Source organism: Desmodus rotundus, chromosome 5 (assembly GCF_022682495.2).
Source record: "Desmodus rotundus isolate HL8 chromosome 5, HLdesRot8A.1, whole genome shotgun sequence".
Lineage (NCBI taxonomy): Eukaryota > Metazoa > Chordata > Mammalia > Chiroptera > Phyllostomidae > Desmodus > Desmodus rotundus.
Window position 1 is genome coordinate 38,887,735 of NC_071391.1, and position 25,384 is coordinate 38,913,118.

The following is a 25,384-nucleotide window of genomic DNA, read 5'->3' on the forward strand; positions in this document are numbered from 1 at the left end:
GTAACACTTAAACAAGATTTCAAGTGAGGCTGGACAAAGCCTGAAGAGACGTCAGGTTTTAATTTTACTATGCACAGAATTACTATAAAATTATATAAATTTTAAGCTGAATAAACCTATTCATTATTTAAGAGGGAAGGCCTTATTCTGAGCTCAATGAAAATAAGTATCACATAAAAAGAGACACTGGCATAACAAATAAAACCAACAAAAGTGGAATCTAAAAGTTTTCAGTGTATAAAATGCTGGGTCATATTATTGTCAGGTTAATGAAAAATCTAGGGCAAACTTGCAAAACTAGCTAGCCAGTCACTTAGGATGGGGCTCCATGATCCAAATCTGGCAGGATCTCGCTATGGTTGGCGCCACCTGGTGGCAGCTATCTGCTCTGGTTTAAAAATCAAGGGAATGATTAGAACAGATTCCCTTGTGGGATTCCCTTTTTCTAATAGATTCCAGAGGGAAGTGATTTTTAGCACCTATCGAGACACACGAGTCTAAAGAAATAAAGCACTTCAAAGGTTGTTTCTACAAAATCTTTACCTATGTGCAAGTTCCAGTTCTTTCACAGCATTAAGTACTTCCTTCAGATTACTCTTCTCATCTTTCAGGACAGAGGTAGCTAATCTTTGTAGAACCAAGGCCACATTAAACATAAGGACTGTATCACTGGGTGCCACATGTCTAGCCTATAAATGAGAGACAAGGCAAATACTGCATACGATCTAATGACATGAAAAGGATTTAAGTCAAATAGAGTGGCAAGTATGTGAACATGCATAAATCAGAATAAGAAATATATGTAATGAATTAAATATGAATAATAATGAACTATCTTACCTTCAGCAAAGTCTGTTTGCATTCCTGCAGCTTGCCGCACTTGAAGAGGGCCCGGGCCAGATAGAGCACAACTTCAGTGTTCTGGTGCTTATAGAACTTTCTGAGGCAGTTTTCATACTACAATAAAGGAAAAGTTAAAACACAGCAAGGATTAAACAACACTGTTATTTTGTAATAAAATTTCAAGCAATCTGAAAGTTAAATAAAAAGGTATTTTATCCTCTGAATGGTTGATTTCAAAGCATCTGAGAATGATTTTTAATATTCACCAGGATACCTTTTCACAACATAAAAATCTGATCAAAAGAAAAATTACTTACAATAGCTTTTCCATTTGAAATTTGGACCACCATAGAAAGGATAGGCAGATTGGAAGGCTGTTACTATCTAGAATACTATCTAGAATCAGCTACTGCCAACTTACTGGAAGTCATATATATACCTAGCTCCTTTGGGCTATACTCTCTACCACTTTTTTTAAGGATTGGTGGAACCTCCTCGCAAAGGGCATGAGAAGTCTCATACTTCTGGCCGTCAACTTTTTGGTAAAACCAATACTATAGCAATACTTGTGTTAATTCCACCATGAACATGTCACTTTTTGACCATGGAACACATCTTGCAGAGGAAAGATCTTTTTCATTAGAGTTTCCCCCTGAATATCCCTAGTAATTAATCTGCATTTTAAAAGGCCACATTATCATTGTTCAGATCAGGCAGGCTGCCTGCAAAGATACAACTCTGAGACTACCATATGGAACCCGGGTCCTGTAAATCCTTGTACTAGTGCCTTTCTTAATATTCTATAACACAGTAACAATATCTACCTTTCTTAGAAAAAAGTAACCCTTCTACCTTTAGTAAGAAACTTGCTTTTTCCGACCCTAATATTTCCCATAGAGCCCAAAAGTCTTTTAACTTTTCATAGTAGTATGACTCTTTTACTTCAAGTTCAAGCACTCAACAAATATGAGGCAATCACTGGTAGACCCAGGACCCACATCTCAGAACACCAAAGACAGGCCTTAACATTATATAATTACCTCTGAATAGACAAGAGATAGCATATCACTCCATGACAGGGCCAGAATGGTTAAGAAAATACCTGCTCAACAATGACCAAGATATACAAATATCTTGAAAGATTAGGCGTTACCATCTGAACAGCACTGATATATTGCTTCTGCTCCACATAGATGTGTGCTAGGTTCAACCACACGTCACTGATATCTGCTGTTGCTTCTCTGACTTGGGCAAATACGTCACGAGCTTCACGGAAATACCCTTTGTGGGCCAAAACAGCTCCTAAAGTTCGAAAAAGGTCCACAGTGAAGAATTTTCTAATTGTGTCCAGAAAAACAAAAGTCCTATTTGAAAACAACTGACTTCATTATATTTAGAGGAAAATTCTGATCTACACACATTCCTCCAAAAGCGTTTCACAAATTACGGACACCCAAAGCCTGTAATCACCTATTCCATTAGCAGCATACAGGTTCTTTGCATCATTTCTGAGTACTTGCTTGTAGATAGCCAGAGCACGATCTTGATGACGCTTTTCCTGTTAAAAAACCCCAAGCATTATTTTAAAAAAGTCAAACAAGAATAAAACAAGTATCAGTTTTGTGTTAAAGAGACAAAAAGAAATGACCTTTTCTCGATCTCGAGTGGGCTGATGCAAAGTTTGGAGCCAGACATTGCCAAGGGCCAACATAGAGTAAGTGTCACTCTGTGTGGACGGTTGCTTCAATATCCTCTCAAATTTCTTCTGGCCGGGACCCCATTCTTGCTTTGCCAAATGAAGATTGCCAATCAAAGACCAAGCGTCTGGATGGTCCTGGAAACACACATACAAGCAGCAGCAAAATTCATAGTTTGGAATCAGAGACCAATCGTCTTTCCACAATAGCTGATTACTGAAGAGGTTTACAAGCTACATTTACTTACAAGTGTTTTTCAGACTGAGAGTTGAGATGGATTAGTGACTTGTAAAATTAATTTCGTGTGTAATTATCAGCAAAAGTAATGCAATACAGTGGGATACAATAAAAATATCAGAATCATTCATACGGCAGGAGCACACAATGATCTGCAAAACTTTCATTTCAGTTGTTTATATGTACTAAGCTATGGTGTGAACCCTACTTCTTTCATTTATTTTTCTTCAGTTACAGTTGTCCCGCCTTTTCCCCCATTGCTCTCCCCTGCCTCACCCCCACCCACCCAGTCAATGCCCCTATTGAAACCTCTTTCCTACTGTAATAATCAAAAAGTTTGAATTCTGTATTCTTTAATATCTTTAACAAGTAAATGAAAAAAAAAGGTAGATGCCAAGATATTAGAAATAGGATAGCCATTAAAAGGAAAAACTGATTTACAGGGGGTAAAAGATGAAATAATTATTTTTCTTTTTAAAAACATTTTCTTGTTTAGGCTATTACAGTTGTCCCAATTTTTCTCCCTTTGCCTCCCTCCATCCAGCACCCCGCCCCCCCAGTCAGTCCCCACACCACTGTCCATGTCCATGGGTCCTTCATATATGTTCTTTGACTCATCCCTTCCCCTTCTTTTCACCATTATCTCCCCCTCTTTCCAGCTGTCAGTTTGTTCCATGTTCCCAAGCCTCTGGTTCTATTCTGCTCATTAGTTTACTTTGTTCATTAGATTCCTCTTATAAGTGAGATCATATGGTATTTGTTTTTCAAACCTAAGAGTTAATATTACCAACCTGGTTGATCTGAAGAGCTTCCTTAAACCAATCTGAAGCCTCATAAAAGTTTCCTTTGTCTCTAGCCATGGCTCCTAGGCGCAGATAGCCTGAAAACACACATTTAACAGTTTTTGTTTACAGTATTAGCTACAAAGGTCATAACTTTAGTCATACTTTTGACACAATTGTTATTTTGTTAATACATTCATACAATGAACAGAGAAAAGTCCCACAGGTAAAAAAATATTAAGCATCACTATAAATAATTAATAATCTAACAAGTTAAGGGAACTCAGTCACCATCAAGTCTCACTGTCTGAAATCTCAGATGCATGCCTTCCACTCCATCCCAATGCTAGCACCTCTTCCCTGGCCTCATCTCAAGCTACATTATTTTACAAGCTTAGGGCTATTCTGTTTCCAATTTCTCTCTGATGCATAGCACTGTCCAGTTACTTTTTCTTAAAAATCTGCTTGCCATACAGCAAAATACTTGGACTACTAAAGATTACTTGTTAGAAAACCTGGGCTCTAACTATGGCTTTTTCACACAAATAATAATAAAAAAGTGCCAAGCAAATGTTAAGTTATTTTCTCCAGAAAATGTCACTCCTCAAGAAACCAACCATGGCTTACTACTGCCTATCAAATCAATTCAAGTTCAGTCTGGCATTCGACTAAACTCCTATTTACTACTGCATCTATTACATCATGTCAGGGGCCAAGTTTATAGCTCCGTATTTGACCCGAGTCAAAATACCATAGTTTAAGATTCTTTTAAGGGAAGTACAGTAAGTAAACAATTTTTAATTGAAAACTTTCCAAACTGTACAATGTTTAGGTTGTAAAAATTCATGGTGGAACGTTTTTAGTAATGATTATTTCAAGAAAAAAACACTGCTCTTTGTCACTATTATAAATATTGCAAAGATATGTATATGATATGAAAGCAGGACCATCATGAAGGTAAATCCATCACCAAGGAGTTGTTAAACGTCTAATAAAGGTAGCCGACCCACTTCAGGTAGCTTCGTCTATGAAGTATGGTCTGATTAACTTTTAGTTGTTTTAGTTTCTAGCATAAATTTAAGTAAAGCTGCATTTTTTTTTTTTTTTTTTTTTTTTTTTGGCCACAAATTTGCCTTGAAGAAAAGGGGACATGATAACCTTCAAAACTTTTTACTATTGGTTCTAACAAAGATTTTTTTTTTAGGCTAAATTTTTGTTGCTGTTGTGGGAATTTTAATATATTAAAAAAGTTTTAAATTCTTACAGTCAACATAGTTAGGGTGTTCTCGTAAGATGTTTTTATAAAGTTTTTCTGCTTCATGGAATTCACACATGGCCTCATACAGCCTGGCTAAATTGTATGATGTTGTAACAGAAATGGCATTATAATAATGTTCATCATGCTCAGCTTCTGCCTTTGCACGATCCAATGATGCCAAAAAATATTTCTATAAGAAAAGAAAATTATTTTGTTAAAGGACTTAGTTGATACATCTAAAAACGTGCGCATTCCACTTAATAGCATAAAAGACGGGAATTTATATTTTCCTACCTTTGCCTCCCCTAGATTCCCAAGTCTAAAATGGAGGGCACCCACATTATTCAGAATCTCTGGGGGGACATCAGCCTGTACTTTTTCCTGAAGGATCCGTGTTGCTGTTCCATAGGCTGAAAGGGCACCCTGCAGTTTCAAGGTGGACAGAATAAGGTATAAGTGAAAGTGAGAGAGACTCACAGGGCACCAGGCTTACAAAAAACGTATTATTAGGTAGGAGACGCAAAACACTGCTGAAATACCTGTATATCAGTCTGTTCTAAGATTTGTGCCAATTCAATCCAAGCTTCAACATCATCAGGATACTGTTCTGTGACCTTCTTCAAATGGCCCTGGGGAAAAAGAGATCATTAAGCTAAAGCATTCCAACCACAAGCTGTCAGAGTAGAAGGTGGTGGCTACTCTACCGTGTTTAATAAATCAACTGTCATTTCAACTGAAGCTAGCTGGGCTGACAAAACCGCTTTCATCATATCTCCACTAGCGATAACAAGAAATAAGGAATGAGAGTCTTGGTAGGAATAAATAACAGAGATTTTTTAAAAAGTACCTTGGCAATATCTCGTTTTTCTTGATCTTCTGAGGCAGCATACAGAGAGCCAAGAATTTTCATAGTTTCATAATTATTAGGATAAGCTTTTAAAACTTTCTCGAAGCACTGAGATGCATTTTCTTTGTCACCTCGGTAAATGTACATCTGTCCCAAACCAAAAAATGGCAGCACAAAAGAGGATGAGGCAAACTGTGTGGCTTGATAGTAGTATTGGAAAGCTTGGTCATAATCTTCCTAAAAAAATGGAAATCAAACAAGACCAACAATACATACAAAGTTGTTCAAAGACTTGAGAAACTATTAAGACGAAAAGGATTAGACATTTAGAGAAGGCTGACAATGGTCTTACCTGAACATGGAATGACCGAGCCAGCTGGTAGCAACTTTCGGCCTGCATGGCCTCCACTTCTGTGTTGTGGAACGCGTGCAGGGCCAGGTGCTGGACTTTACTATAGTCCTGAACAACGAAGATCGGAACTCAGTTGAGTGGATTCAGACAACTCTAACAGTCTCAACTCCAAGGCTTCTTTTAAAATGTTAACGAATTAACAGTAACAGCTCTGTATGCAGAATTACTAATCATTTTTCTCATTTCCCTTGCTGATAAATTTGGGGCAGATAGGAACTAACATTTACGCAGTATTTAACATTTGCCCATTATATCTATTACTTTGTTAAATCCCTACAACAATGCTTTGCAGTGATCAGCCCTATTTTTGTGATAAGGAGACCTAACAGGGGTTCAATCCCTTATTAACAGTAATGGGAGCAGTTAGAAATTATTGAGAACTACTAAATGCCAAGCCTACACTGGGTATGATACTTACATTAGTTCCAAGTATATTCAAAACCCTGCAAAGAGTATCATTATTACCCTTTTATTGATGGGGAAGGGGAGGCTTAAAGAGATAGTGTGTTGTCTCAAGTGGAAAAGTTAGAATCTGAATTCAGGTGTTTCTGACTCCAAGGAAATGTTGTATCACATGAGAATAGCCAGTGCACGAGTGGGATTTGAATTTAGCTCTATCTGAATGCACCAGTCATGACCTTCCCCACAGACCTGACTTTCATTGGATTATCCAACTAATCTCCTCAGAGTCCCAGAGTCAGAGTTTCTACTTAGGGGTAGGAAAACAACCGTCTGATTTTAATAGAAATGTATTTTATTCATTCAACTAGAAGTCTGGTCTAAGTACAGCTTTTGTTTGCTAATAATGGCCGTGTTTTGACCAGGCCAGGTTCTGACCTTTTTTAAACTCTGGGAATAATAATGTGATTGCAGTCTTTAACAATAACTAAGTGCTTCCCATTAGATAAGTATTTAATGTGCATATTACATTTAATTCTAACTACCATCCCTCAAATGCTACAAAGTATTATTACTGTTTTACAAATGAGAAAATTAAAGTTTAAGGAAGTTAATTTATTCCTCCAAAGCCACATAACTATATAATGGTGATGCCTGAATTTGAACCAAGTGATTCAAACGCCACACTTTAATTACGTTATATAGTCTTTTAGCTAAATTTATACAACTGAATAAATTTAGTTCAACTGAAACGAGGGTATGGGCTAAATGTTGGGTTTGTCTTGCTATGGAATCTACTATAATTTTCCTATTTTTATTATTCCATGACTCATGATATACTTTTAGAGAATAAAATAGTTCTATTTGAACTATTAAAGATCAGATTCTATTTTAAATCCTCATTCATAATCTTTTTCTGCACAACTGATACTTCTCACTTTCTTAGTCCCCCCCACCCCCAATTTTTGCCCATAATCCACTTCGTAATCTGGCTGTTTCTCTTTCCAATCAAAAGATCAAGCTCAAGTCTCAGCTCTTTCTGGAAGTCTGTGTTAATTGCTTCAGGAGTCCAGTAGCTCTCATCTCTAAACCCACTTTACCATTCAATTATTGACATGCCTGGGATGTTAGTTAATAATATCTTTTCTTCCCAGCTAAATTATTCTTCTGTATGGGAGGCAATGTAGTATGATGGGCAGAGAAGTAAAAGATGACATCTCAACTTTACTAAGCTGAGTGAATTTTGGCAAGTGATACTATTTTACTTTGCAGAGCCTCTATTTTCTATCTATAGAAAGTAAAATAGAAATAGCCTGCCTATCTCCTAGGGCTGCTAAAATGACAAACTGAGAAAAACATACATTAATATGCTCTGTAAACCTTAAAGAAATACATTCAATGCAAGATGACCTCACATCCCCTTGCACAGTGCTGATCACAGATCAAGGATCTGGTAACACTTAGACTGGCTTGATTTACCTATTTTACTTAGGAAATCTATGAGGTTATGTATATACCAACTGTGTTAAATACAAGCAATTGGTTTTTAAGTCCTCACCTGAGGATATATTTTAATTGATTTTTTTTTAAGAGAAAGGGAAAGGGAGAGGGAGGGTTGCCTCCTGTATGTGCCCTGACTGGGGATCGAACCCACAACCTTTTGGTGTACAGATGTTCCAACCAACTGGGCCACCAGGCCAGGGTCAAATACAAGCAATTCTTTATCTTTAGCAGTGGAGGGTGACTAGCAATGAATATGAAAAACTGAATAATTGTCTTTTGGTTCAAGGAAGCTGTCCTAACAGCTGAGAGCACTGATTATTAGATATGCACTCAGATATTTAGAATCTATCCTTTGTTTTTTCCTAGTAAAACCCAAACTAACATGAGTAATTGTTTTATATTAAACAGTATATTTCATTTGTTTATAAGATACATTTCCATCTTCTCCCTAAATAGTTGCCTTTTAGTACCATTACGATGATGGCATAAAGCTTAATTAATAATTCATTATGAAAGTGGAGTATGCTTCCACAGCTAGAGGAAGTAAAGCATCATGGTTAATAGCTCTGTGACCTTAGGTTATTAACTATGTCAATTATTCACCTATAAAATGGGGATAATGCTACCTTACACTTCATAGAATTGTTGTGAATATGATAAAAATTAAGGAAATGCACTTTTAACCATGTTTGGCATTTAGTGAGCATTGAATGCATATTAATTGCAACAATAACAGTAACACAGTATTTATTAATGAGGATTGATACAGTTTTGCAAACTTTTACCTAAATTGCTATGTAACTAGTTTAAAGTTCTTAGTATACTTTAGTACCTGGTTTCCATATGGCAGATTAAACTTTCATGCTTATGGTATAACTTTGCCAATGAAATCTTGGCTTTAGTACCTAAGAAACCTAAAATACTACTGTTTCTATAGTCTTAGTGGTAACTTTAAAAGTTGTATCATAACCAATATGCAAAAATTTCAATGACCCTCTCTTGTCTACATAGGTAGGTACGAGCTCCTTGTATCACACAAGTGCCCCACTCTGGGTCCCGTGCATCACCTGTCCTGAGCAGCTATACGCTTATGCGGTTACGAACTGACCTACTAGGACTACTTCACAGATCTGTGCCTTTCCTCTTTCAGCTTCCTAGTGACCTCCTTCCTCCTAAAAACCTAGTGTGAGAGATTTTCCTTCTTAGTGAAAACCCTCTTTTAGCCAGGTGATCATTTCTTTCAGTTGTCCACCACACAGTAGGGTAAAGACCTTTAGTTTTACATTTATATTACTTCACATGTCAGTTTTCTACAAAACTAAACTCCTTGAGTACAGAAACCATGTCTTACTGACCTCTACATCCCTATCAGAGTTGGGTACCCTATAAACAGTCAATAAATGTTAAATCAGTAAGTAAATGAACAATGTACCCACTCTCAGATACAAATTCTAATTTGAAGGAACTACTATGGAAAACAGTATGGAGATTCCTCAAAAAATTAAAATAGAATTACATATGACCCAGCAATCCCACTTCTGAATATTTATCTGAAGAAATCCAAAACACTAATGCAAAAAGATATATGCACCACTATGTTCATTAGAGCATTATTTACAATAGCCAAGATATGGAAGCAACTTAAGTGTCTACCAACGGACAATTGGATAAAGAAGATGTGGTACATATATACAATGGAATATTACTTGGCCCTAAAAAATAAAACCACACCATTTGTGACAACATGGATGAACCTAGAGGGTATTATGCTAAGTGAAAAAAGTCAGACAGAAAAAAACCCAAATATCGTTTAGATTTCACTTATATGTATAATCTAAAAAACAAATGAACAAACAAAACAGAAATAAACTCATAGGTACAGAAAACAAGCTAATGGCTGTCAGATGGGTGGGGCCCTGGGGAGTTGGGTGAAAAAGGTGATGGGATTAAGAAGTACAAATTGTAGTTGCAAAATAGTCATGGAGACGTAAAGTACAGCATATGGAATATAATCAAAGATGTCGTAATAACTTTGTGTGATGTCAGGTGGGTACAAGACTTATGGGGGAATCACTTTGTAAGTTATAGAAATGTCTAACCACTATGCTGTACACCTGAAACTAATACAATATTGAATGTCAACCGAAAATTAAATTCTTTTTTTAAAATTAAATGTATTGGGGTGACATTGGTTAATAAAATTATACAGGTTTCAAGTGAGTAATTCTATAATGTCTGTATATTACATTGCATGTTTATCAGCCAACATCAAATCCCCTCCTGTTGCCATATGTTTGACCCTTTTACCCTTCACTCTCCCCCCACCCCCTTTCCCTCTGGTAACAACCATACTGTTGTCTGTGTCTCTAAGTTGAAAAAAAATTTTTTTAAATGTAAAGAACTTAAGAAATGACTTCTCCTACCTTTTTGAAGAAAAAGTGATTTGCCAAGTGGTTCAATACCATAGGGTTGCTAGGATCAATAGTATAGGCTCTGGAAAGAAGCTGGACACCATTTTTGATGGAATCAGCCTAAAAGAAAAACAATGACAGGGTTGAGTGAAAATATTACTTAATTAGACTTTTCCTGTTTTCTTGATAGTCTGAAGAAATAAGATTATACAAATCTAAGTTCAGTACCAAAATATAGCTCTTGTTTTAGTTGACCTTCACCAGGGATAAAACATTTCAAATAGTGAGTTAAATTCTGAGAATTTAGTTTTCTTAAAATTAACTGCAGAAGCACTGCCACTGGAAACCCTGTCTAGGCAATCACACACAGGGGAAGCATGGTGGAGAGCTTCAGTCTCAATACAGGATAGAACTTCTCTAATCGGAAGCCCTTTATTCTCTCCCTTTTCTTCCTCCGTATAAGGCTGATATATGAAATGCCTGGAGATGTGGCAGCTATCTTGCAACTATGAGACATGAGGGGGGAAGACCATGTTATTAAGGGAGGAGAGAAAAATAAAACTCTGGGTTTGATGACACTGGGGTGCCAAATCCAAGTCTAGCTGGTGCAGTATACTAAGTCGCTATAGTGTATGCTTTTTGTTCGTTACTTGCAACTGAAAGCATCCCAAACTGATACACATTCTACAATCCCCTATCTGAGATTCTGAAAATCCAAAACTCTCTAATAAATAGTTTTTTTTGTTATCTTGGCACAAGCTCACTTGGTGGCAAACTTTACCTGAATTGTGGGTAAAGTTTCCTATTAGTGTGAACTGTCACTCATTTTGCCACAGAAATATAAATCTGCACTGGGCTTATGTCCTAATAACTTAGTGTTCTACATTATGTAGTACAGGCACCACATTACATTTCTATAACCTGAAGTCTTGATTTCTAAAACACTCTGGCCTCAAGAGTTTTAGATAAGGGACCGTGAGCCTGACAAATCAGCCAGGATTATTTCACTCACATACCTCTTTATTGTTGAGCTCTAGAACAGCCAGTCCAACCAATGCTCCCACACATTTGGAGTTGAGTTCCAGTGCTCTGCTGAACGCGAGACGAGCTTTCTCCAGTTTGTTAAGTTTCACAAAGCAATGGCCCATTCCTAAACGAACTTCCGCTAAAAAAATAAAATCAAACTAGAGCATTTTTAGGATTAAAATTTTTTTTAAATGCTATGCTTAAACATCCTCCATTTATGAGTTGCAAAAATCCCAAAATTAACTTCAGAATAACTACATTATGAATCTTGTAGTATATCATAAACTTGGTTTCACTGAAGGTTACTACTCTCATTGTCTCCCCAAACCTGACCCTTCATCATGGATACACCCCTAACACCACAGAACAAAACACCTATAACACAGGTACTTTTCTTGTCTTCCAACACTCCTGACTACACTGGACCTTCAATATCCTAATTTTTGAAGAGCAGTTTTAAAATAGAGAACAAAAAACTTTCTTAAGACCTTAAATAGTGTGACGAACTACATGCACATACTGTCATTCCCTTCACAGCTATACTTATACACACTACCCAATTTCAAGGCCACACCAAAACACAACATGTGCCTACCTATGGAACCTCTCCTCTGGTCAGTAGATCCTACCCCTTCTCATCTATCTAAGGACACTGCTCCAGCAACCCTCCCCTATTTTTCCTTCATCATCAAATTTCCCTTCTCTATTAGATCATCCTGACAAACATCTACCCATCTTAAGAAAAAATCCTTTCTTGATTCCATTTCCCTTTGCAGTTGTCAACCCTCCCCTTTCCTATTCTTCCCTTAATAGCAAAACTCAAGATCTGTCTACACTTGTTACCTCTAATTCCTTTCCTTCCATTTTTTTCTTGAATCCACTCTGAGGTCTCACCCCCATCATTCCAGTAAAACTGCTCTTATCAAGGTCACTAATAATTTGTATGCTGCAAAATCCAACAGTCAATTCTCAATCCCTATTTTACTTTGCTTAACATCAAAATCTGTCACAGCCTGACACCCTCTTCTTCCAAAAACATTTTAAAAATCTTTCTATTTTTTATCCTGACCACCATGGCTCAGTGGGCAAACCGAACAGTTGCTGGTTCAATTCCCAGTCAGGGCATATGCCTGGGTTACAGACCAAGTCTCCGGTTGCGGGTGTGTGAGAGGCAACCAGTCGATGTTTCTCTTGCATGCTGATGATTCTCCCACTCTCTTTCTCCCTCCTTTTCCCTCTCTCTAAAAATAAATAAAATCTTTAAAAAAATTTCAAAAATGTTTACTTTTCAATTAAGCTAACATTAAATATTATATTAGTTTCAGGTGTACAGAACAGTGGTAGACATTTACATAACTTACCAAATGATCACCCTGATAAGTCTACTACCCACCTGGCACCATACATACTTATTGCATCGTTATGGACTATACTCCCTAGGCTGTGCTTTACATCTCTGTCACTCATATCAACTGCCAATTTGTACTTCTTAATCCCTTCACCCTCTTCACCTAGTGCCCCTGTCCCCCTCCCCTCTAGCAACCATCAGTTTTGTTTTCTGTATCTATGAGTTTGTTTCTGTTTTGTTTGTTCATTTATTTTGATCTCGAGTCCACATATAACTGAAACCACATGGTATTTGCCTTTCTGTCCGACTTATTTCACTTAGCATAATAGACTTGTAGGTCCATCCATGCTGTTGCAAATGGTAAGATTTCATCCATTTTTGTGGCCAATATTCCATTGTAAGTCCCATTTGTTTATTTTTTTTCTTTTGTTTCCCTTGCCTGAGGAAACATATCAGAAAAAATATTGCTAAGAGAAATGTCAGAGTTTACTGCCTATATTTTCTTCTAGGAGTTTTATGGTTTCGAGTCTTACATTTAAGTTTTAATCTATGTTGAGTTTATTCTCGTAAATGGTATAAGAAGGTGGTCTAGTTTCATTTTTTGCATGTGTTACATTCACTGTAAATGGTGTAAGAAGGCAGTCAGTTTCATTTTTTGCATGTCTGTCCAAATTTCCTAATACCGTTTATTGAATTTACTGTCTTTACCCCATTGTATATTCTGGCCTCCTCTGTCATATATTAATTGTCCATACAGAAGCGGGTTTACTTCTGGACTCTTTATTCTGTACCACTGACCTATATATTTGTTTTCATGACAGTACCATGTTTTGACTACTATAGTCTTGTATTTTGATATCAGGTAGTATGACACCTCCAACTTTGTTCTTCAAGATTACCGTGGCTATTCAGGGTCTTTTGTGGTTCTATATACATATTTAATTTTAATCCTCACCCAAGGATATGTTTATTGATTTTAGAGAGAGAAAGAGAAACATCTATGTGAAAGAGAAATATCAGTGGCTTCTCCTATGCACCCCAACCAGGGATTGAACCCACAACCTTTTGGTGTATGGGACAATGCTCCAACCAATCAAGCAATCCAGCCAGGGCTAAATTTTTGGATTATTTGTTCTATTCCTGTGAAGGACACACCGTTGTTATTTTGTTAGGAATTGTACTGAATCTATAGGTTGCTTTGGGTAGTATGGACATTTTCACAAGGTCAATTCTTACTATACTTGAGCATGGGAAGTGCTTCCATTCATTTGTATCTTCTTCAAAGTCTTACAATTTGCCAAGCATAGGTCTTTTACCTCCTTGGTTAAAGTTACGGTTTTGTTGTTGTTGTTGTTTGATGTAACTATAAATGGGATTGTTTTCTTAGTTTTTCTAATACTTCGTTATTGGTATATAAAAATGCAACTGATTTCTGAATATTTATTTTGTATCCTGCTACTTTACTGAATTCATTTATCAGTTCTAGCAATTTTTCGGTGTAATCTTTAGGGTTCTTTCCACATAGTATCATGTCATTGGCAAATGACAATTTTACTTCTTCCTTTCCATATGGATGCCTTTTCTTCATCCAGAATTCTTTGGACTTCTTCATCTTGTCTGATTGTTGTGGCTAGGACTTCAAACACTGTGTTGAATAAGACTGGTGAAAGTGGACATCCCTGTCTTCTTCCTGATCTTAAGAAAAACACTTTGTTTTTCCCAGGTCAGTATGATAGCTGTGGGTTTATCATATATGGCCTTTATCATGTTGAGATATGTTCCCTCTATTCCCACTTTATTGAGTTTTTATCATAAATGGGTGCTGGATTTTGTCAAATTCATTTTCTGCATCTATTGATGCAATCATATCATTTTTATCCTTCATTTTGTTTATGTGGTATATCACACTGATTTCTGGATATTGAACCAAACTTACATACCAGGAATAAATCCCACTTGATCATGGTGTGTGATCTCTTTAACGTGTTGCTGAATCTGGTTTACTCTTATTTGAGGACTTTTCCATGTATGTTAATCAGAAATATTGGCCTATCATTTTCTCTTTTGTAATGTTTTTGTCAGGTTTTGGAATCAGGATGTTGCTGGACTCACAAAATGAGCTCAGGAGTCTTCCTTCCTCTTGATTTTTCCAGAATAGTGTGAGAAAGACAGGTGTTAGTTCTTCTTTGCATGTTTGGTAAAATGTACCTGTGAACCCATCCAGTCCAGGACTTTTGTTTGTTGGGAGTTTTTTGATTACTGAATCAGTTTTGTTAGTTATAATCAGTCTATGCAGATTTTGTTTCTTCTTGATTCAGCCTTGGAAGGTTAGATGTTTCCAGGAATTTATCCATTCCTTCCAGATTGTCCAATTTGTTTACATATAATTGTTCATAGTACTATGTTATACTACTTCATTTTTCTGTGGTGTCAGTTGCCAGTTCTCTTTCTTTTCTGATTTTATTTGTGTCCTCTTTTTTCTTGATGGATCTGGTTAAAGGCTTATCAATTTAGTTTATCTGTTCAAAGAACCAGCCCGTGGTTTGATATTTTGTATGTCTTTTAGGCTCTATTTATTTTTACTCTGACCTTTATTTCCTTCCTTCTATTCAATTGGGGCTTTGTTTATTGTTCTCTCTCTAGTTCCTCTAGGTATAAGGTTAGATTGTCGAGATTTTTCCTGTTTCTTGAGGTATCCTGACTGCTATGAATTTCCTCCTTAGGACTACTTTCACTGTGTCCCATAGGTTTTAGGGTGTTTTGTTTACGTTTTCATTTGTCTCAAGGAATCTTTTGATTTCTTCTTTGACCTCAGTTAATCCACTCTCTTTAGTAATGTTATTCAGCCTCCATGTATTTGTGCATTTTTCTTTTTTTTCCTTGTAACTGATTTCTAATTTCCTAACACTGTGTTCAAAGATGCTTAGATATGATTTTGATCTTAAATTTATTGAAACTTGCTTTGTGGCCTAACATGTGGTCTATCCTGGAATACGATCCATGTGTACTTGAAAAGAATGCATATTCTGCTGCTTTAGGATATGAAATGCTCTAAAAAATCTATCCAGTGTTGTCTTCAGGGTGTTAAAGTCCCCTACTCTAACTGTACCACTGTTGCTCTCTCCCTTCATGTCCATAAATATTTGTTTTATATATTTAGGTGCTCCTATAATGGATGCATAAATGTTTACAAGAGTTACATTGCCCTGGCTGGTGTGGCTCAGTGGATTTAGTGCTGGCCTGTGAACCCAAAGGTTGCCAGTTCGATTCCTGGTTGGGGCACATGCCTAGGTTGCAGGCCACGTCCTCAGTTGGGGGCATGCGAGAGGCAACTGATCAATGTATCTCTCACACGTGGATGTTTCTCTCCTCTCTCCCTCCCTTCCTCTCTCCAGAAATAAAAAAAAAAAAAATCTTTAAAAAAAAGGGACAACTTTAAAAAAATAAAGTTTATTTTGTCTAAGTATTGCTACCCAAGCTTTTTTTCCGTTTCCATTTGCATGAAATATCTTTTTCCCATCCCTTTTCTTTCATCTGTGTTTTTCAATCTGAAGTGGATCTCTTGTAGGTAGCATATATAAGGGTCTTGTTTTCTTATCCATTCAGTTACCCTATGTCTTTTGATTGGATCATTTAATACAGTTACATTTAAAGTGATTATTGATAGGTACATAGTTATTGCCATTTTAATATTCATATTTATGTTTCTTTTCCCCCTTCTTCTTCTTAATAAAAGTTCCTTTAACAGTTTTTGTAATACTGGCTTGGTAGTGAAGAACTACTTTACTTTTTTCTTGTCTGTTCTATGAAGCTCTTTATGTCTCCTTTAATTTTAAATGTCATTTTTAGTGGGCAGAGTAGTCTTGGTTATAGGTCCTTGCTTTTCCTCACTTTGAACATTTCACACCAATCCCTTCTAGCCTGCAAAGTTTCTGTTGAGAAATCAGCTAACAGTCTTATGGGAGCTCCCTTGTAGGTACCTGTCTTTCTCTTGCCGCTTTTAAGATTCTCTCTTTGTCTTTAACCTTCAGTATTGTAGTTATAATGTGTCTTGGCATGGGCCTGTTTGGGTTCATCTTGTTTGAGAATGTGCACTTCCTGGACTTGTGCATCTTTTTTTTTTCATCAGGTTAGGGAAGTTTTCAGTCATAATTTCTTCAAATAGCTTCTCAAACCCTTTCTCTTTCTCTTCTTCTGGTACTCCAAAGATGCTAACATTGTCGTATCTGATGTTGTCCCAGAGGTCCCTTGAACTATCCTCATTTTTTAAAGTTATTGTTTCACTTCATCTAATCTGCTATTGATTCCTTCTAGGGTATTCTTCATTTGTTATTATATTCTTCATTTCTAACTGGTTCTTTTTTATGGCTTCTGTGTCCTTTTTTATGCTTACTATCTCTCTGTTGAAGTTGAGTTCATCTACTCTTCCCATAAGTTCCATGAGCATCCTTATAACCATTATCTTGAACTGTGTATCTGATAGAACACTTACATCCATTTCATTTACTTTTTTCTGGACATTTCTCCTGTTCTTTCATTTAGGGCATATTTTTTTTTGTCTCCCCATTCAGGTTGCCTCTTTGTGTTTGTTTCTGTGAATCAGGTAGGTCTGCTATGTCTCAGTCTTCACAGAGGAGGCCTAAGTAGCATCCTCTGGGGCCCAGTGGTATTCTCCCTGATCACCTGAGCTGGATGCCCCAGGAGTATAACTTCTGTGAGTTATGTGTGCCCTCCTGTTGTAGTTGAGCCTTGATCACTGTTGGCACATCTACGAGTGCAACTGACCTTCAGGCTGGCTTTGAGGATTGGCCATGGCCAGAGTGAATAGCTGCTATTTTGGGGCTTACCCCATGTAGTGGAATTTGCCCCAGCAGGGTCTGGGGTCTGCCAAGATTTCCCTTTGGGTGTGCCACTTGTGTAGCTAATGGGCTGGTGCTCTGTTATTGTCTAAAGCCAGCCCCCTGGCATGTTTTTTCTGGGGTCTCTTGTGAGGGACTTGGTGCAAATCAGTGTCAGATGCTGCATGTAACTGGCCCTGGGCTACCTGTTAGGAGCTATTAATCGAGTCAGAGTTGGTGGCTGCCTCTGCTGGGTCTTGGTGTGTACAGGAAAAACCAAGCTGTGAACTAAGGCTGGATGCCACCTGTACTGGGCCTGGGGCAAGAGAGCAAAAGACTCAAAGCAAACTGAGACCTACTACCATATCCAGCTGCCAGTTAGCACAGCCACTCAAAGAGTCTCAGGGAGTAGGTGAGTTTTCACCAGGTAAGGGCAAGTGGTGTTTACCAGGTTAATAAAGTTTCAAACTTGGCACCAGTGCTGCATCTGAGGCCATTCAGCAAAGGTCTCAGAGTACAATGAAGCCAGCTGCCATCTGACTGGGGCCTTTGTGGTGGGGGGCGGGGTTCGCAGGGAGTCGTCATGGTGGAGCTAGTAGAGTTCCTCACACTAAAGCAGATTAAGATCTGGCCCATGAAGGGAGGGCTCTGCACAGGAAAGGTGATGCCTGCTGGCCATGTGGAAAGACGACCTTTGCCCTCAAGTCACACAGCTTAGTTTCTCCCTGTGTGTCTCTGGCACCCCATGAGCTTGACTGGCATTTCTGGAGAGCTTTTCGGGAAAGACAGCAACACAGTAACAGGCTGGCTGCCTCTGACAGAGCCCTCAGCCATGAAGGAGTTGGCCAGAGTGGGGCCCCAGGGTGAAGCTAGTGTAGTTCACCAGGCTAATGCTATGTGAGGGGAGTGCTTAACCCAGGAAATATGGTGTCCATGGACCATGTGGTAGTGCTGAACATAGGGGCATTGAAGGCTATCCCTCTAAACCTAACCCTAAAGCCACAATACTCAGTCTCTCCCTGTGTGACTACGGCATTCCCTGAGCCACCATCCCTCCACTCAGGGTGAATGACTACGAGAGTGAGTTTGTGCATTGTCCCTTTAAGAGGACACCTGCGTTTCCAGAAACATTTTATACTTGATATCAAGGATATTGTACTTACTCTCTTTTCCTTCTCTATTTCTGGCTGCTCCTTCTCAGGCTCCTTTGCTGACTCTTCCTCATTTCCATAACCTCTGAATGTCAGAGTGCCCTAGGGCTCCATCCTTGGACCTCTCTTCTAGCTATTATCACTCCTCTGGTTACTGTTTCAATGACGCATTTCACTGGTTAACCTTTCTAAGCAACCCACCCTCAATGCTTCTCGTATTCCTTTTCTGCTTTATTTTCCTCCTTAACCCTTACCAATATCTTATACAGTATATATTTTACTCATTTTATGTTCCTCACTGGAAAATAAATTCCATGAGTGCAGGGACTTTTGTCTCTTTGGTTCTTTGCTGTATTCTCTAGGTCTAGAACAGTGCCTGGCACACACTTGGTACTCAATAAAATTTGCTAAAATAACAAGATTTTAGAAAGAAAATTAGTATAGGGCAAAAAGAGTATAAAATGATCTACTATTGAGCTTTTGAATCAAATATAATATGTTTTTAAAAGTCTCAATTTTGCCATTTCAACAATCCTACAAGTATCCTGTCACAACTAACTTTAAAAGCAATTACCAAATCCTTAATATTTTAAGTCTAAAAATGTTATTTTAGACTTAAGGCTTTTCTCTTACCTGGACATCCTGGGTTAGTACGCAATGCTTTCTTATAGTAAGCAAGAGCTCCTCTGTAATCCTTCTTGTTGAATGAAATGCAAGCTTTACCTATAACAATTTTTAAACATAAGCATGTACTAGTTAAAGAACACAAGTCTAATATGCTCTATACTCACCTAAATCAAATACATCTCATTAAGAAATACTTGAGAACAGTGAAAGTGATTTTCTATCAAAACTTGTTTTCTATAAGGGTATATTAATTTATACCTATAAATAGAAGTTTTGTCTTTATATTAAGTGTTAATAATAATTAAAATAGCTTAGATTGTCCAAATAGACATTGTTTACTGATGCTTTAGAAGTGGGTAACAAGTTGTTCTTAATTGGTCTAACTTTATTTCTGTAATTTCAACAGAAACAATGATCTATTGCAGATAGTTACATTTTTAATAAGGTAAAGCCCTTCTACTTTGATACCCAGCCCATTACTTGAGGAGCTATTTATTACAAAGAGATATATTTCAGGCATATGCTGAAAAATATAGGTCCGTAAGATGGTTGCTGAAAATGACTTACCAAGAAGGGCTGGAATATTATTTGGAGACTGGTTGAGTACAAAATGAAACTGTGCATCAGCCTGATCCATTTTGTCACCTTCAAGAAGGCAGAAGCAGGCTCTTCCCAGCAAATGGTTCTGAAAAAGTAATGCATCATCTTAGACTTGACTTTATCAAGAACTAACCGTAATTTAACATGCATGTATAACACTAAAATGAAAAGCATATAGAAATGACGTACAGAATCACCAAAATTCCTCTACCAACTGTAAAGTGTTTAAAATAGTAACAAGCAATTCTTAATAACAAACTGAGAAATTATCCTAAAGTGCAACAAGGCTTCTGTGCCAGGAACAGTAACAAAAAGAAAAGTTCAAACTCCTTAAAATATGCTTGAAATTCACCTGGAGATAGTGAAATTACTGACTAAACATGTGAATAAGTTTTATATGCTAAATTACTTCAACAGTACAAGGACCAAAGAAATTCCAATTTTAACAAGGAGCCCCTCTTTATTTGGGCTATTTGTATCAACCATGCTGTTTTAAGAAAAATTCTTTCAAAAGAATCTATTGCCTATCACACACATTTTACTTTCATGTGGTAGTTTTTCCTTTCATAAATTCAAAGAAATATGACTTATTTTACCTGATCGTACATAATAATTTTATCAGCCATTGTATACAACAGGGTTGCCTGGGTAATAAGATCTTTCTTATTGTCCTTATTCTTTTCCTTCCGAGCCTGTTGTACATAGTAGGCTGCCAATGTATCCAAGCAAGTCATCTGGTCTTTTTCATGGTCTCTGTAGTCCAAATTGCCATCTATACGTGCTGCTTCCAACAACTTTACAAACTCTTCTGTTTTGCCTTGCTTGTAGTATTCCAGCTAGGAGATAAAAGAATCGAATGAGAATTACTAAGGCATACATCCTGTAGAAGAAGTTGTACACAAATCTTTGTAGTAGCTTTATTTGTAATAGTCAAAAACTGGAAACAACACATTATTGATCAATAGGTGAATGGGCAAACAAGCTGTGGTTTATCTGTACAATGGTTACTGCTCACCAATAAAAAGGAAGGAACTGTTGAGACATACTACAACATAAATAAATCTCAAAATAATTATTTTGTGTGAAAGAAGCCAGGCCAAAAGGAGTACATATTATATGATTCCATTTATATAAAACTCTATAAAATGCAAACTAATCTTTAGCAACAAAAAGTAGATCAGTGGTTACCTGGGCACTGTTGGGGGCAGGGGAGAGTTTGGAGGAAAGTTTTAGAGGTGATGGATACATTCATTACCTTGATTGTGATAAAGATTTCACAAGTGTTAACATATGCTAAAACTTCTCAAACAGTATGCAAAAAGTATGTGCAGTTTATTATAGGTTAATTATATCCAATTAAGCTATTAAAAAATTAAAATCATTACAAATGCTTCCAACTTCTTACCTAGCAATAGTTGATTGCAAACTAAATCAGAGCCCAAGAAAGAAAGCAATAATGAGAGATATAACGAACTCCAAACAGAAAACTTGGGTTCTATGACTTTGTGCTTGTTGAACAACTTCTCTGGGCATGTGTAATTTGTTAACAATAGAAGGAATATCAATCATTTATTAACCACCTACTATGGGCCATATGCTATGCTAGGAGCTTCATATACATTATACTGAATCTATACAACCATCCTTAAAGAGAATACTAACACCCTCATATTTTAAATGAGGAAATAGGCTCAGAGGGTAGATTATTTGTCTAAGGTCACATGCCTAGTTAGCAGCCATGTTGGAATTTGAACAAAGGATTCTCTAACCCCAAAGCCTACATACTTTTCAATGTAGCAATCTATAGCCCACAATGTTCCACCAATTTATTTTATCACAGGTGCCATGCTAATCCTCCAACACTCACGTTTTTGTGTAACTGCTGTTAAAGAAAACATTTGTACTAAAAAAAAAAATTGAAGTTACCTTCTGCTTTTAAAAAACGTGTGGCAAGCATTAATGACTTATCCTGTATAGACTAGGAAAGCTTAGCACTTCAAGTCAGAAAGGCACTGTTTATCACTGCAAGTACTTCTCTGTAAATCCACAACTAAGAAACTCTTAGAGTTAGGCTTGAGCACTGGATACAAGTCCACTTCCAGACCCACCCTCTGGGCCTTTAAGGCAGTTTAGGAGCCTCCTATGTATTTTACATAAAAGTGACCTGTGGCACACGTGCTTAGGAACGATTACAGTGTTTACTACACTGTGATGATCATTTAGCATAATGATCCCATAAAAAGGAAACATTATTATACAGCTGGTGCTAGGGAGGTTGGAGGGTGGAGGAAAATTTTAGGCTCTCTATGGTGATTTTTCCTGAGAATTTCCAGTAGCATTTATGTTGGAGAAGGGACCAAACAGGACAACTAACTTAAGCCTGAGATAAACTTCATCCACAGGGCTTTTGTGAGTTAGCCTGAAACCTAATCACCTTCTAGAATATTGTATGGGAATTATTTTACTGTTATGCGCAACAATGTTAAGTAGTAATGTTTACATCCTGACACCTTGTCTTTTCTCAGTTTATCCTTAAACATTAAGCCAGTCTTCACTGAGTAGTCAATCATCAAATAATCAAATACTTAATATAGAGTACTATTTAACTTAAACGAATTGCCTTTACCAACAACAAACACTAATTTACCAGTGGAGTAGCACATCATTTAGGAAACTGACCTCTTTGTTCCATAAATGGTAATACAATTAACTTCCACACACAATACAATTAACTTATTATCGTGCATCTAAACTGGCTATTACTGTATGTGAAAACAGGAACCACATAGTTTTCCCAGTCAACATATAAAAAATATTTGTTGCATGAATACTGACCGCCAAAGCAATCCATATGTGCAGTTGTGTGTGCTCCTGTTTCAAAATACTGATAACTTCATCTCCCTCTGGTAATTGATCGAAGTCAAGTTCAATGACCTAAAACAAAAATACAGGCTTTTAACTTTTTTCATTTTTTTGAAAGATTTTATTTATTTATTTTATAGAGAGGAGAAGGGAAGGAGAAAGAGGGGAGAAACATCAATGTGTGGTTGCCTCTCATGCGCCCCCTACTGGGGAATGGGCCTGCAACCCAGGCATGTGTCCTGGACTGGAAATCGAACTGGCGAACCTTTGGTTTGCAGGCCGGCGCTCAATCCGCTGAGCTACACCAGCCAGGGCATTTTTTTCTTTTAAAAAATATTTTATTTATTTATTTTTAGAGAGAGAGGAAAGTAGGGAGAAAGAGTGAGAAACATCAATCAGCTGCCTCTCGCATGCCCCCAACTGGGGACCTGGCCTGCCACCCAGGCATGTGCCCTGACTGGGAATCAACCGGCAACCTTCTGATCCGCAGGCCAGCACTCAATCCTCCAGTCAGGGCCTTTTTTTCTTTTTAAATTCACATTTCTTTGCTGCTTTTCTTGAATATACATCAATATGGATATATGTAGGGTTTGTGTTCACTCTCAGAAGGGCTGAGCAACTGTACATACTAAGTTTAAGCAGCACAGATAAGTAGATTATATGATAACATTAAAGAAAATGCATAGAGAAGCAAACAAGTCCTGTTAGTTGTCTTCAAATCACCAGAACTATAAAAATACCTAAAAACGCTGTGCTTACTCAAAAATAACAAAACAAAAAAAAACCCAGTTTAACATATAATAGGGGCAAAGTACTGATAAGCCTCCCAGGAGCTCTGATGTCAGAGGTCTGACATGCCTAGGGGCAATGTAAAGTTGAATGCCATTGTATACATGAATCTTGAAGGCAGCATTTGTGTCACAGACACTTCTGAATGTGTGTACAAAAATAGTAGTACAAAGATGTTCAGAATTAAATAATGGTGATAGTTACACAACTTTGTGAATATTACTAAAAAATCACTGGACTTTATGGTAGGTGAATTATATCTCAACCAAACGAACAAAAATAAGAGTATGAGATATCCGGTAAGAGAACATTAATGCTGAAAGCTTTACTCATACAAGCCACAGGCCACCATGAATGAGGCGTCAGGAAAGGAAAGGATGTTAATTCTATCGGACCATAGAACAGGCTATATCTTGAGGTCTCTTTCGCTGATGGAGCCTGTGTGACAAACAGTGCACCATGACAGAATCGAGTTTCTAAGGAAAAGGGCGATATCCATACAGTACTTAGTTTGAGTGGCAGAGCAATCACGGTGACATCAGCACCCACCTCTGTGAACTGGGAGGTGCTTTACAGTTTATTGAGCACTCTCACACCCCTGTGCTCGTGAATAGGGAACAGAGCAAGTGTACTGTCAAACAAACACGTTGGAGAGGAACTTTCAAGAACTCCTCGTGTGGTCCCTAGGCTGCAGGAACACAAGGTTTTCAATCTGGGAGGACGCCGGGGCTGGGGAAGGAGGTAAACATAGCTTCAGCTGGTGATTTCGACCTGGGCTCTTGGGGGAGTGCATTCTCTCGCTTCTGAAATGGGGCCCAGAGAAAGCGGAAAGAGGGGATCATGCAAGTTCACCGCCCCAACCTTCCCCCAAAAGCGACACTTACCTCGTCAGTGTCCCGGAGGGGAATCTCGATGGAGCCCCGCGACATGATGAGATCAAAGCGCAAGCGGGCGCCTTGCCCCGCCGCTCCGCAGCTGGTACTCCTGGCTTCTGGCTTGTCCAGAGGTTAGCAGCGGTTCGAGGTCCCGTAGCGCTGACTATCGCTCCGTGGCGCCGCCGGAGGTCTGCTTTCTCCTTCCGTCAGCCGCTTAAACAACGAACAGCAGATGGCTCCTACCACTTCCGGCAGCCCCGCCCCCTGCCCCGGAAGCAGTCTTGCACGAAGGCCTATCGGTCAGCAGATTCTGAAGCTTTCTTTAACCTGCACACCCCTCCACTGGCCAGCGGGTTCAGAATCTGAACCCTTCACTGCGGTAGGCTAGACTTTACACGCCTGAGGTGGACTGCCCCGCCCCGAGGTGTGCAGGGCAACGAATGAGGTGGGGTTAGGGGCCTGGCTACTGACTGACGTGTGACCTCCAGCCAATGCTAGATAGATCATCTCCTTGGAGCCCCGGACTGGTCTCTGTGGAGTGGGCGTGGCCAGTCTTGTTTTCTTTAGGTTGCTGTGACTATTTGAGTCATTCATTCTCAACCCAATTTTTGGTTCCTCGCTTACCAGCCATCATGGGCGAGTCATGCCTGTTCTACCTTTGTAATCAGTTTAAATATAAATGTTACATGAATTCTGCAGTCATTGTGATAGATCGTGTATTTTTTGTGGGATTTTTTTTGTGTGTGTAATTCTTTGAAGCATATGAGAATCTGCTAGATTTGTGACTTTAATAAAATTGTTGAAGATTTGACTAAACCTGTAATCAATGCTTTGATTAAATTATAGAATTCGATTAAATATGTTTTAATTACCGTTTTC

General features: G+C 38.0%; 1 protein-coding gene across 1 annotated transcript in view; it reads right to left on the reverse strand.

Annotated features, from left to right (window-relative positions):
* Window positions 1-24,808, reverse strand: part of CTR9 (CTR9 homolog, Paf1/RNA polymerase II complex component) — a 31,906-nt gene extending 7,098 nt beyond the window's left edge. The window contains exons 1-18 of the mRNA XM_024558762.4: window positions 24,515-24,808; window positions 22,815-22,913; window positions 20,576-20,815; window positions 19,947-20,064; window positions 19,386-19,475; window positions 11,406-11,554; window positions 10,402-10,509; window positions 6,017-6,124; window positions 5,665-5,901; window positions 5,357-5,446; window positions 5,112-5,240; window positions 4,824-5,007; window positions 3,569-3,657; window positions 2,492-2,677; window positions 2,314-2,401; window positions 1,997-2,145; window positions 841-957; window positions 544-689 (exon numbers count right to left, since the gene is read on the reverse strand). Of these exons, the coding sequence (XP_024414530.2) occupies window positions 544-689; window positions 841-957; window positions 1,997-2,145; window positions 2,314-2,401; window positions 2,492-2,677; window positions 3,569-3,657; window positions 4,824-5,007; window positions 5,112-5,240; window positions 5,357-5,446; window positions 5,665-5,901; window positions 6,017-6,124; window positions 10,402-10,509; window positions 11,406-11,554; window positions 19,386-19,475; window positions 19,947-20,064; window positions 20,576-20,815; window positions 22,815-22,913; window positions 24,515-24,559 (2,372 nt within the window). The 5' untranslated portion in view covers window positions 24,560-24,808. The remainder of the gene's footprint in view (window positions 1-543; window positions 690-840; window positions 958-1,996; window positions 2,146-2,313; window positions 2,402-2,491; window positions 2,678-3,568; window positions 3,658-4,823; window positions 5,008-5,111; window positions 5,241-5,356; window positions 5,447-5,664; window positions 5,902-6,016; window positions 6,125-10,401; window positions 10,510-11,405; window positions 11,555-19,385; window positions 19,476-19,946; window positions 20,065-20,575; window positions 20,816-22,814; window positions 22,914-24,514) is intronic.
* Between the last annotated feature and the right edge of the window lie 576 nt (window positions 24,809-25,384).